Source organism: Tamandua tetradactyla, chromosome 3, assembly GCF_023851605.1.
Source record: "Tamandua tetradactyla isolate mTamTet1 chromosome 3, mTamTet1.pri, whole genome shotgun sequence".
NCBI lineage: Eukaryota > Metazoa > Chordata > Mammalia > Pilosa > Myrmecophagidae > Tamandua > Tamandua tetradactyla.
In genome coordinates this window covers 140,743,219-140,757,145 of record NC_135329.1, presented here as the reverse complement: position 1 = coordinate 140,757,145, position 13,927 = coordinate 140,743,219, and the positions used below count along the sequence as shown (strand labels likewise).

Here is a 13,927-nt window from a genome sequence, read left to right as displayed (position 1 = left end):
CCCCGGTTTGATTCCCGGCCCCAGCCCATGTAAAAAACAAACAAACAAACAAAATATAATAAAATACGAAAATGTTTAAAGATGTTTCCCTTTCTTCCTCCCTTCCTTCCTTCCATCCTTCCTTCCTTCTCTGTCTTTCTTTCCTTCCCTTCCTCCCTCTAAAAAAAAAAAAAAAAAAAAAAAAAAGAGCAAGCCTCAAGATCAAGGGCTTGGCTTATCAACTTGGGTTTCCCTAATGTTTGAGAGAGCATCAGGGGTCTCTCAGGTGGGAAAGCTTAATAGTTGCATATTTTATATCCAGCCCCTCAAGGGACTTTGTCAATACTTTCTCATTATTTACCCAACATACTCTGGGATGTATCTGGGAGGTAAATGCACCATACTCCATAAATGTACGAAATGTGAACTCAGATACTGTCAGGTCATTTCTAAAAAAATAATGGGTCAGAAAAAAGGATTACAGAAAAATATTACAGATGTTTATGAGAGAGAATTTTTACATTTGCAAGAAGCATTACAGACCGATTGCATTTTCCCAAGTGAGTTGTGATTGAAAATACTAATCACCTATTTTTCTTCTCAGACTATGTATTTTTTACTGACTGGAGACTGGGTGCTATTGTTCGAGTCAGGAAAACTGATGGTGGGGCAAGGACCATTATCCGAAGAGGCATCGATAATGTCATGCTTGTGAAATCATATGATGCTAACATCCAGACTGGTGAGTGAGAGTTCCAGATTCTCTTAGATGGAGGCATTTGTTTGATATAGTTACTCCTTTTCTCTATTTTAGTTTCCTAGGCTGCTTAAGGCACTATGGAATGGGTTGCCTTAAATAACAGAAATTTATTAACTTGCAGTTTGAGGCCAAGAAAATGTCCAAGTCAAGGTGTTGCTTTCTTCTAAACAAAGACTGGCTGCTGGTAATCCTTGTTCCTTCGTCACATGGCCCATCTGCTGGACACTACTTTTTCTTCTGAGTTTCAGCTTCTTGCTTCCATGACTTTTCTTCTGGTAGTTTTATAGTCCTGTCCCCATATAAGTTTTAATAAAAACAGTTCCAATAAGAGGTTTTGATGTTCCAGCAATTGTGAGTAATGCCACCATGAACATTGGTGTGCAAGTGTTCATAGTCTATTAGTGTCCCTGTTTTCAGTTCTTCTGAATATGTCCCAGTAGCAGGATTGCTGGGTCCTTAAGGAACTTAGCTTCCCAAGGAACTGCCAAACCACCCTCCATAGCAGCTGTACCATTTTACGTTCCCACCAGCAGTGAAGACGCGTTTCATATTCTAACCATCCTCTCCAATTCCCAAATTGGAGGTCTGAAAAAGGTTCTTTCCCACTTCTTTTCACTAACAAACCAAAGCTGTGACCAATTCAAGAAAGATGAATAACTTCTTATATCAGGACATTGCTTTTTCAGGTTCTAACTACTGCAATCGACCCACCAATCCTAATGGCGACTGCAGCCACTTTTGCTTCCCAGTGCCAAATTTCCAACGGGTGTGTGGTTGCCCCTATGGAATGAGGCTGTCATCCAATCACTTGACATGTGTTGATGACCCATCCAGTCAACCACCAATAGAACAGTGTGGCAACTTTTCCTTCACCTGCAAAAATGGCAAATGCATCCCCAGTTTATTCCGCTGTGATGGAGTTGATCACTGTCATGATAACAGTGATGAGCAGGAGTGTGGCTTATTCAGTAAGTAGCTCTTTCCTAGGATGAATATAGCAGAGAAGGGTAGGCTTTTGGGGAATTTATGCCAAAGGTTTTGAAAGCTAGGCAATAAATATCATTCATAGGTTACCTTAACAAATATTTTCTAACATAATAAGTACTTGGAACAACAGCCTTTAAAAATCTCATGTTCTATGTTTTTTCCTTCCCACTTAGAGTGAAATTTCTGATGTCAACTAGGTGTCCACTGGTACATTTTTCTAAGTTGTGCATTATCTTATTATCTATTTGCATCATTTCAAACTACACATTTTCAAGATGTCTGCAGACTAGTAGTTAAGGCTGGATCATCAAGCTTCACCACATAGAGCTTAAATCTAGAGCGTATTTTGAATTCTTTCAAACCCTCAGTTTTCTCACCTGTAAAATATGTAATGCATAGTAATCCTGGAAGATTTAAAGAGAATATATTTATAAAGCACTTGGAGTGCTAAATAATTGTCATCATGATGATGTGGTCATCCCATAGTGCTCCCATGGAGTAAGAGAACAATTGGGCCACATCTTTACAGGGGAAGAAATCATTTAAAATGCTGAATATCTTAACGAACAATGTTTTTGCTGTAGATAATACCTGTTCACCTGCGGCATTTACCTGTGGCCATGGGCAGTGCATCCCCTCAGATTGGCACTGTGACGGCTATAACGACTGTGTGGATGCCAGCGATGAGCAGAACTGCCTCAACCAGCGAACTACTTCCTGCCCTTCAAACCTCTACACCTGTGATAATAACCTGTGTATCTCAAGACTCTGGCTCTGTGACACAGATAATGATTGTGGGGATGGATCTGATGAAAAGAACTGTGGTAACTTTTGAACTGCTTTCTTTTGGTTGGTCAGGCCAGTAAATAGATTAGTTACACAGGTTACATTGCATCCTAGCCTTTTCTGTCCCGTCTGTCAATCTATGTCATTTGGCTCTAATAGCAGCACATGCATGCATGTGGACAGTCCAAAAAAAGTACTATCTTTTATCAAACATCTAGATAGAAACTCTCAACTAACTACTCATATTTAAAACAATTTTTTTTAACTGTTTGACCATATCCTGACAAATTTGTCCATAAGATAAAGAGACACAGAAAATTTCCATTAACCTTATCCACCTGATTTGGTACTTTCCATACATGCAAAAACATTCCAGCCTTGGTTGCAAGACAGCCCATCACTCCTGGGGTAGCTTGCATGTTCCATGAGTCTATATTTAATAGAACCTGTTTTTCTGCTTAGACTTAGAATTAAATCCAGTCATTCTGCTCTGTCCTCTGTCTACACACTGTTGCTCTGAGGCATGGCAGTCATGCAGACCTTCCTGCCTAGTTGGGCTCCAGTCCTTTCCTTTGCCTTAACAGTAGGAGGTGCAGTTCCAATCCAAGCACATGGAATATATTTCAAGGTGTGATCTTTCTATTCCTTTTTCAAAAAACTGTCGTGGCTTTGATTTCTCATGCTGGGCTAACTCTGATAAGATGACTGAGAAACAAATGTACAACTGAGATGACTTTTGTGTAGCTACTTACCATTTTTCCATTTGGCTCTGGTCCACAGTGAACAAGAAATAAACTACTATTATTTGGTTTTATTTTTGGATGATATTAGACACTCAAGATGCGTGCCAATTTAATCAATTTAAATGCCCTGGCCATCGATGTATTGACCTGTCTTATGTCTGTGATGGGGACAAGGACTGTGCTGATGGAGCTGATGAGGTTGGTTGTGGTAAGTGAGATTGCTCTGTTTTATTCATGATTAGGAAATTTTCACTGTTATAGTAGTTGTCTGAGCTGATTTCTGATGCCTTTCTCTTGTATCCTTAGTGTATAACTGCACGGCTTCTCAATTCAAGTGTGCCAGTGGGGATCAGTGTATTAGCAACATAAACCATTGTGATGGTGTTTATGATTGCCGTGACCACTCTGATGAGATTGGCTGTCGTAAGTAATATGTACCCACCATGTTCCAGACAGAGGGGGTCATTTCATCTTACAGCATCCAGACAATGGAGGGAAGGAAACCTAAATTGCAAATATTTTCAAATGTAAAGCGCAGTACCGAGTAATTTGGAATTAGTAGATCAAGTAGTTGTATAAATGGGCACTTCTAAGAAATCTTAGGCATTTTTGTTTCACTATTAATTTCCTAGCCAATCCCAAGTTGTTTATTGCGTGAAGATATTTTACTGTTTTCTTTGAAATTTGAATAAGAAGGACAAATCATAGTTTAGAAATAGTGCTGAGCTTTATTTTGATATTGACTAATAAATTATCATAATGTATTATTTGTTGAATACCTGCTAAGATGTTATATTTGGCCTTTAAAGTCCTCTGGTGAATCTTTAAATATTTTCATTTTGAAGATTAATTGTTTCATAGACATTATTACCATATTGATCCAAAGGCAAATTCTCTGAATCTAGAAATTGTAAACTACATTCATAAACCCATTTTCCAAATTCTCTGTCCCCAGCAACCAGGCCTCCTGGTATGTGCCACCCAAATGAATTTCAGTGCCAAGCAGATGGCGCCTGCATCCCAGACACCTGGGAGTGTGATGGGCATGCAGACTGCATCCATGGATCCGATGAGCACCCTGGCTGCCTCCCCAGGACCTGCCCTGCAACTCACTTCCACTGTGATAATGGAAACTGCATCCCCAAAATATGGCTTTGTGATGGGGACAATGACTGCAGAGATATGAGCGATGAGAGGGCCTGCCCTACTCAGCCCTTTCAGTGCCCCAGTTGGCAATGGCAGTGTCCTGACCACAACATCTGTGTAAATCTGACAGCAGTGTGTGATAATGTCCTGGATTGTCCCAATGGCGCAGATGAATCTCCACTTTGCAGTAAGTTTCCTGACTATGGTTTTTAGTGGTAAATTCGTTTGAGCCCGAAGCCTGGTGTGTGTCACTGGCTTTACTGTGTAGCTTTTTAGAAAGAGATTTCTTCATCTATGAGAACAAATCTGAGTAGAGACAACCATAATTAAATTTAAGTAAATCATCACTGGATAATATTTCTCATTAAATCCTTTGCACTTGATTATTTATTTTACTTCTTTTGGTGTCATTATTTAGAAAAAGAGACTAAATAAGTTCATGGAGTAAATTTACTTTTGCATTAGAAACTGTATGATTTCTAACTTTAATAATTTTCTAATTTCAATCAGAACTTACCACCAAAGAAATGAAGTCTGGGGGTTTGTGTTTGCTGTGATTGCAAATACTGTGATTGGCATATAATCCTAACTACTGTCCTTTCTTTCTTCTTTAATCACTGCCCACTCTCAGATGCACCCCAGCCAGGTATGACTGTGAAGTATGTCAGATTTTGTATGTGTTGTTTGTTTGCTCAGAAATTGTCCTAATTATTTTGACTTACTTTCCTTCCTAGTGCACGTACTGTATTATGAGCACACATGGATTTGCAGGCCTTTGCATCCTCAGGTGTATGACCTGCCTTTGGATGTTTTTGGTTCTTGCCATTTGGGCCTTAACAGTCCTTAATGATGGTGTATTTGTGGACCTTTGACCTCTAATATTCCAGTTACGCTTCCATTACTCTTCCTTCCTTTTCAGCTTTTAAATGCCAACTGCTATTTACCATTTTTATATAAGTGGAGGAATGACACAAAATAAATTGGAAGAAATTAGGTCTCTCTAATGCTCTGCCAGTGACTGTTAGCATTCTCAGTACAATTGTATATTGTCTTGATATCAACAGTATTTTAACAAGGTCTCTCATTGCACTAAATAACAGAGTGTTGTAGTGGAGAAGGCAATCTGAACCAGTAAATCCTTCACTGAACAGCCTGTGGAGTTCATTCAAGTGAATGCTGCTCTTAGTTGTCACCTGCGTGTCACATTAATGGTACCAGGAGGCTCTATGAGAAATACTATAGCCCAGTGACTCAAGCAATTGCTTCCCTAACCCTAACACTTTGTGATTCTCTTATTTTATTCTAGACCAGCAGAGCTGCTTACATGATAATGGTGGTTGTACTCACGACTGTATTCAAGGACCCTTTGGGTCTGAATGCCAGTGTCCATTGGGTTATGTACTTGCCAATGATTCTAAGACCTGTGAAGACATCAATGAATGTGATTTTCCAGGCTTTTGTAGCCAGCACTGTTACAATGAGAGAGGTTCTTTCCGGTGCTGGTGTGATGAAGATTACATATTAGAAGGTGACAGGCGGACTTGCAAAGTTGCAGGTAATGACTGAACTTGAAAGTGAACTGACTACAGCCAGTTTAACAGTACATCACAGAGCATAAGAGCAAATATCACATGTTAACAAGCAGCTGGACAGGTTTTGTGATCTCCCTAAACCTCAATTGCTTATGAAGGTTAAATGAGGAAATAGAAAAACAAAGGTTAAAACATATAGAGGTAGAAGATGATTATTTGATTATTTCTATTAAGTGCAGGTGAACTCCAAATAAAGGAGGCTAAAATAAGTAAGACTCCATGTAAGGATTAAAGCTATTCCTCCAGACATATTTTCCCTTGAAAGTAGCTTTCTTTCTTTTTTTGCATGGGCAGGAACTGGGAATTGAACCCGGGTCTTCGACATGGCAGATGAGAATTCTGCTACTGAGCCACCATTGGAGTGCCCCAGAAAATAGCTTTCTTTTAAGTGTACTAGCATCCCATAAGAAAGAACTTAGTCATGTCATGTGGCCACACCAAACTGTAAGGGTGACAGCTCTCTAGCTGGGTGGCAATGTGCCAGAGGAGGAGAGGCAATATTGGGAGGCAGTCTAGAACATTGAAGTGTGATTCAAGGAAGATTTGGAATGGCCATATTTTAAATACCCATGAAAATCAGGGATGCCCCCATCCCTCCCCGTTGCATTGCAGAGACTAACTATGTGATGAGAGAATTTGAGATTTGAGCTGCATGATATCAGCCCCATCTTTGGGGAGGGGCATGGAGTTTGAGTTTGGCCAGTGGGCATTGATTCCATAAGGGAATCCATTGGGAAATCAATCAGGGAAGCTGGCGGGGCTGGTGATTCACATCTCTGTGCTGGGAGAGTGAATGTCCTTACTTCACGGGGAGAAGACATCAGAAACTTTGAATTTGGAGACCCTCCAGATCTTGTCCCATGTATCTCTTCTTTTCCTCCTTCTGATTTGTATCCTTTTTGTGATAATTACAAGAACCATGAGAATGAAAATATTGCATCAAGTATTTAAGAGATTTTTTAATTGCGTTTTCACTCATAATCGTTGACATTTTTGTACTTTGCATTTTCTTGTTGTGCAGCATCTGACAGTCTGTTGTTACTTGTGACAAGCCAGAACCAAATTGTGGCTGATAATATCACTTTCCACACTCAAAATATCTATCCACTGATCGAGAATGGTTCTCACACTATAGCTATTGATTTTGATTCAATCAGTGGTCGTATCTTTTGGTCTGATGGAGCCCAGGATAAAATCTGGAGTGCATTTCAAAATGGAACAGGTAGAAAAATAGTAAGTACAGCTGTACTGACATTTGTCCTGTCTGATTTTCTTGTCCATTTTCTGTTATTCACCATTGGAAGAGGGAATTAATTCATTCTGGTGTTACCTTTTGTATTTCCATTTGGAACCCATCATGCCCAAGTAACCTGTGGTTTATATTCAAAACACACTCTGCCTCTTATTTTGTAATTGTTGGTATTTCATAGGGTTGCCATTTTAGCAAATGGACATAGCTTTTGTTTAATTGTAAACACTTCTGAAACCAAAATGAAACTACAAAAACATCTTATTTTTTTCTTAGGAAACACTACTGTTGACTTGATAGCTTGGTAGCAAATGGAAACTTTTCTCTTTTTGTCTTTAGATATCTGACAGTAGTGTCACCACGACTGAAAGTATTGCAGTAGACTGGGTAGGTCGCAACCTTTATTGGACAGACTCTGCCCTGCAAACAATCGAAGTCTCTAAAATTGATGGAAGCCATAGGACTGTGCTGATTAGTGAAAATGTAACAAATGTAAGGGGACTAGCATTAGATCCCAGAATTAAGTAAGTCTTTTGTTTCTTGACCCTGTTGTGGTGGTGGGGATAACAGTAATTTTGCTGATATGCGTATTGCAAATCTTTTTGAGGAATTACTTATTTTAAGCAAAGTGTAAAGTAGTGTTCCATTATTAAAAGGATAGGTATTTTTCAACATTGAAATCGGTTCTTTCCAAATGGTAACCAGTTAGTTTCTTTTCACAGTGAACATCTAATGTTCTGGACTGCCCGGGGTCTTCATCCTCACATTGAGCGAGCCAGCATGGATGGCAGCATGCGCACTGCCATCGTCCAGGACAAAATCTTCTGGCCCATTGGCTTAACTATCGACTATCCTAACAAACTACTCTACTTCTTGGATGCCTATCTTGAATACATAGACTTTTGTGATTATAATGGATTACATCGAAGGCAAGTGATAGCCAGTGATTCGGTAAGTTCTAGTGAGAAAAACCAAACAGTCTGCAGTGGTGTATTTAAAAATTTGTGTGGAATAAAAATTTTTAATCATACCCATTCATTTCTCAATGAAATACATTTTCATAGTGTTGGACAAGGAATGGTGATAGTTGGGGATGATTGCTTCAGCTTTGTTTTCATTTGTAAAAAGGATGTCCCATGTAAAAACAAAGACTAAATGACAAGTGTACTTTGATAGGTTTAGAGTACTTTTGTAATGTTATTAAATGCCAGAGGAAACCATCTTCTTGGGCAGACATCCTATTCTACTTTGGTCACCTTGGCTTTTATTTCTGGATGAGGCCTCATTGTTCTATTCTCCCTCACAGATTCTGCGGTATCCCCATGCCCTAACTCTCTTTGAAGATTTTGTGTTCTGGACTGACCGTTATACTCGTCAAGTTATTCGAGCCAACAAGTGGCATGGGGGGAACCGCACAGTCATAATTTATGATATTCATGATCCCCGCGGAATTACTGCAATTCATCCTGCAAAACAACCAAGCAGTAAGTGATACAGAAAGACATCCTGTCTGAGAATAGCTTGGAAAACTACATGTGCATGATGTGTACACTTGGTACATCTAGTTTAGCTGGAGCTCATAATCTGGTTATAGATGGGATTGAAATCTGGACAAAACACTCCTCCCTCCTATTATGCTTCTTATGAATTTATATTGAAAGCATAATGCTAGGGAGCAAGGTTGTTCAGGAAAAACAAGAGGTGTCCTAAAAGTGCTCATGTTTCCAAATACTGGGTGCCTCAGGGAGGTTTTTCATCCACTTATGTGTTCCTCTCTTTATGTTACAGGCATAAATTCATGTGCCCATGCCTCTTGCAGCCATCTCTGCCTGCTTTCCTCACAGGGTCCAAGATTTTACTCTTGTGCTTGTCCTTCGGGGTGGAGCCTCTCTCATGATTCTGTGACTTGCTTGAAAGGTACAGTATGCCCTTTACATGCCATCCTGGAGTTGGAATTTGCCAACCAGCTCTAGACCTGCTTGCTGACTCAGTTGAGTATGTGCTGTGCTCTCTTTGGTCCACATGTCATATGGGCCGGCTTCCTTGGGTACTTCAGTTGTCAACTATGCAGGTTCCAGTTAGAAGGAGTGAATGTGTTATGGTATTGATAGAAATGACTGTAGACATTTAATGATAAAATATTAAGAGAGATTAGTCTTAATCTAGAGGGAAAGTATATACTGGATATAATGCTGAATCAGGAAATTTATGGTGTTTACAGGTGATGCATATGTAGGTTTGCTGAAAATCAAATCCCATCAGCATGCAATGATAGGTTTGCATTTCTAATTATAGTTTTGCGATAAGAGATTCTAATTTATAGATTGGCATTTGCTGTTTTTCTTCAGAAACCTATTATGCACCAAATCCTTGTTGACATTTTGTCCCAGTGTGTCTTTCAGCAGATTAAATTTAGCAATAAGTACTTTGGATACAAAGAATTCTTTCAGATTTCTCGGACTGTGCATTGGGAACTGGTGTAATCAATATTACTAATCTGATAAGTATTCGTGATGGTATTATACTCAGTTGGGTAATTGAATACCAATATATGTTGACTAAAGACATTTTTTTTTAATTGCAAGAAGTTTAGAAAACTCGTCTTACTTGACTTAAATGTCCCATATCTATTAAAATAGTACATGGAATATCCTTGGAAGTACTTTTGTAATAATGTTAAAGTGAAAAAGTTCATATTGCATCAAAAAGTCTGGAAAGAAATAGTGTCAGTGATGGTTACAACAGGGCATCATGTGGTATTTCTATTACAAATTTTTTTTTTTTTTTTTTGCGTGGGCAGGCACTGGGAATCAAACCCAGGTCTGCTGCATGGCAGGAGAGAATTCTGTTAACTGAGCCACCGTTGCACTACCCTCTATTACAAAATTTTTTTTTTTTTTTTTTTTTTTTTTTTAAAGAGAGAGGGAGGAAGGGAAGGAAGGAAGGATGGAAGGAAGGAAGGGAGGAAGAAAGGGAAACATCTTTAAACATTTTCTTATTTTTTATTATATTTTGTTTGTTTGTTTGTTTTTTACATGGGCTGGGGCCGGGAATCGAACCGAGGTCCTCCGGCATGGCAGGCAAGCACTCTTGCCCGCTGAGCCACCGCGGCCCGCCCTATTACAAAATTTTTTAAATGAAGCTTTCTTCGAGTGAAATAGTGTTTTATTCTCCAGAAAACATGTTCCTCACAACGCAAAAAGCAAAAAAGGAAACAAAACTCAAACCAAAACATCTCCCTAACACCCCTTAAAATAACTTCAAATCAAAACCAGATGACTAATTATGTGCATACTGTTTTGTGTAGGTTTTGTGTAGAGTATGGACCAAGGTCATAAGTGTTGCCTTTTATTTATGATGCTGATTTTTCTTTGCTTTTCTCAACTAGTCTTAGTAAAGAGATTACCTTCAGAATATTGAGACACACTGTTCTAGGGCATCACCTCCTCCTGTGCTCCGTCCCATTCAATCCAGGTGCTACTGTGTCTGCCCCTTCATATTCTCAGAGTGAATTGTAAGAGTCCATACACGTGGGTCTTGCCCTCTCCATCTCATTCATTGTATAATTGCTGTCCATGGCACTGTGGCTATAGTGGCATTCAGAGTGAAAACCCTCCAGTATCCATTTTTGTGCCTTCTCTTGTCCTGGCTTACACCCATTTGCTACTTATCTAGGTGTCTAATGTTATAAAATCACTTTTTTTCTTTCCGTATAGTACTTCATATAACTTCCTATGCTGCCTATTGTCCTTTCTAGTACTCCCCTGGCTTCAGCTAGTACAACATTGGGTGATCACATGCTGAGCAGTGTTCAGATATGGAAGAGTTTCTCAAGGGAAGCTCCATTTGATGGATGAGAAAATTTTTCATACCCAAAACAATGCTTTGGTTAATAATTACTCCAATTAAGTGAAAGGAACGTTAATATCCTTTACAATGAGCTTTTATGATATTGTAATTTATAAAACTATTATTTTCACAATATAATTTTCAGGATGCATCTAAAACTCATAATATTGCTTTCATTTTTTATTCCTGTGGTAAAATCAAATTGGTGAGCAGTAATTTGATATTCAATAGTAGTACCCAGTAGCAATTAAGAGCACAGGTTTTGGCATCCAAAAGACCAGGCTGCGTGATCTGGTTCAACTGTTTTTTTTTTTTTTTTTAGCTTTATTTGCAGTGTTGGAAACTAACAAGCAGAGTTATGATGCTTAAGAAAGACAAGTTAAGTGCTTAGTGTGTAATGTGTTTCACATATTTTTGATAAACGGGGCTGAGAAAACAAAAGCAAAAATATCATTAAATTAAAATAAATTTGTGTTCTCAGTAATAGAAATAAATGTCAAGAATAAGGAAAAGCCAATGAGATGTGTCAAAATCAATTCTGCTGAAGTTGTAAAGCTTCCTAGATTATCAAAGCAATGAAAATATCTTTTTTTAGCAATGGTAATTAATCTTAATTACACAAATCTCACATTCCAGAAGTTTTACTTTTCTAAGGGAGGAGTTATTAAAATCCCACTCTTCACTAATTTAGATTTTGATTTTTTAATAAGATATGATGATGATGACAAGTCAAACACAGCTACTGCCCTTTGTGCTAGTTATATTAGTTAAATAACAATCAGTGGGATTGTTAATCAGTCTTATTTATTAAATTCCCTACCAAACTTAGTAGGTAACACTGAATGTTTAAAACTAATAAGCTGCTATTCACCAAAAATAGTCTATAATAAAGCTTTCTTTTATGCAATTTTTTGCCCGACACTTTCTGTTGCCTGAATTATTCAGTTTTACTTAGGCTTGTCTCGTGTTGAAATGGAAGAACTGCTGACCCTGAAGCTTATTATGATTTATAATTTATATAAGGAATTAAGAGTAGAATAAAGAGAATATGTCCAGAAGGCATTGTATGTGGACTTACAAGGCTAGTGACCCAGCAGCCCATTGAAATGCTATCATTGTTTGATAGTATCTATTCCTGCAATGAGATTTTATTCCATATAATGGTAACAAACCCATTGTTGACAGTGACTGTACTAAAAGCTAAAGAGTGGGATTTAATATTGACTGATATTCTGCTCTTTTCTCAGATGAGCAACCTTTCCTAATAGCTGTAAGACAGCACTTTATTTTTGGAATCTCCCTTAATCCTGAGGAGAAGAACAACGATGCTATGATTCCCATAGCTGGGCTACAGAGTGGTGTGGATGTTGACTTTGATAGTACAGAACAATTCATCTATTGGGTTGAGAATTCAGTAAGTTGTGAATAACATTCTAAGTGTATAACGTGTTCTCAGGGAGCCTGCCTGCACTTAGACCTATTATGTGCAAATTTTTGTTGGGTGCATGAAAAGGGAAACAGTCCAGAAATAAAGTAAATAAATTAAGTTTTTTTGATTCAGTGAGAGGTGTAAATGTGATGTTGGCCTGGAGTAAAGATTAAAATCTTTAACTTTGGGAAGATAAATTTAAGATAGTGGGCATTGTTTATTCATTCAGTGCTTCGTTTGCACAGAGCCTATCCAAGGGCACTGCAGATTTGTTTGACTTTTCTTCAATTTTGATATGAGGAGTATCAAAGAAATACAGCAGCAGGCAGTAGCTGATGCAGAAACTGCCACCTTGAAATGGCTCACCTGACTTTGTTTTACTTTTAAGGGTGAAATTCACAGAGTGAAGACTGATGGCACCCACAGGGAAGTGTTTGCTCCCACAACTGTCTTGGGGTCTCCTAGGGGCTTGGCCTTAGATTGGATATCAAGAAATCTTTATTACACCAATCCTGGAAGTCATACAATTGAGGTAATAATTCCATAATACTACTTAATTCAAGCACCAGTTTCTGACTCAAATTCTATCCTCTAGGAAATGCTGCCATGGATTTTTAAAGGAAAAGCAAAGAGATGGTATTAACTATTGAAGAGGAAAACCTATTAGTTCCTATTACCTTCCAATTACTCTATTTTGTTTCTGCCTAAAATGCATGATACTTTGTTCCTAAAAAGGAGGATTTCTAAGAGGATAAATAAAACATTTTATAAGGAAATCAGCAAAAAGGGTAGATTATGGTAGGGATGGAATTTTCACTTTTTTCTCATCTATAGTGGTATGTTGGTTCTAAACCAATTTCATAGGTTACTTCTGTTCTCAGATGAGACAGTGCAATTCCATACGCAGTGGAATTGTCACTATACTTGTACAATATCCTTTTCAGCATAGGGGTAATTCATATTTAATTTCAACTCGAAAATAAAAGAGAAAGATTGAAGAAATTGTTTTCCACTAGGGGTAGCTGTGTGCCTATTCAGTTTTATAGTAAAAAACTGAAGCCTACAGAAGGGCTGAGTGAGAGAAAGCTTGATATATTCAAAAGAATAGGGAAAGGAGCTTTCCTTTGAATCACAGGAATCAGGCCTAGAAAAGGAGAGAACTTGTAGGAGAAAGAGGCAAACTGAAAAGAGTAAAGTGTCTTAGTCCAAACAGGGGAGAGGAAGATTTCAGGGATGACTGAAGAAGAGAAGGGAGAGAGAGAAGGAGCAAGGGAGTGAGAGAAACATATACAGAGACACAAAAACCTACTAGGTGCCAGAAATTGAAGGTGGAATACTGCTTCTAGTTCTCTAATCCATACTTTAATGTGATGTTACAATGGATCTGTAATTACTCCACAGGAATAG

At 38.3% G+C, this 13,927-nt stretch overlaps 1 protein-coding gene across 1 annotated transcript in view; it reads left to right on the top strand.

Moving 5' to 3' along the window:
* Positions 1 to 13,927, top strand: part of LRP2 (LDL receptor related protein 2) — a 160,027-nt gene that overhangs the window by 84,005 nt on the left and 62,095 nt on the right. The window contains exons 20-33 of the mRNA XM_077154078.1: positions 584 to 721; positions 1,426 to 1,707; positions 2,311 to 2,550; positions 3,344 to 3,463; positions 3,562 to 3,678; positions 4,211 to 4,588; positions 5,708 to 5,956; positions 7,015 to 7,226; positions 7,582 to 7,766; positions 7,965 to 8,193; positions 8,549 to 8,726; positions 9,031 to 9,159; positions 12,339 to 12,505; positions 12,909 to 13,052. Of these exons, the coding sequence (XP_077010193.1) occupies positions 584 to 721; positions 1,426 to 1,707; positions 2,311 to 2,550; positions 3,344 to 3,463; positions 3,562 to 3,678; positions 4,211 to 4,588; positions 5,708 to 5,956; positions 7,015 to 7,226; positions 7,582 to 7,766; positions 7,965 to 8,193; positions 8,549 to 8,726; positions 9,031 to 9,159; positions 12,339 to 12,505; positions 12,909 to 13,052 (2,768 nt within the window). The remainder of the gene's footprint in view (positions 1 to 583; positions 722 to 1,425; positions 1,708 to 2,310; positions 2,551 to 3,343; positions 3,464 to 3,561; positions 3,679 to 4,210; positions 4,589 to 5,707; positions 5,957 to 7,014; positions 7,227 to 7,581; positions 7,767 to 7,964; positions 8,194 to 8,548; positions 8,727 to 9,030; positions 9,160 to 12,338; positions 12,506 to 12,908; positions 13,053 to 13,927) is intronic.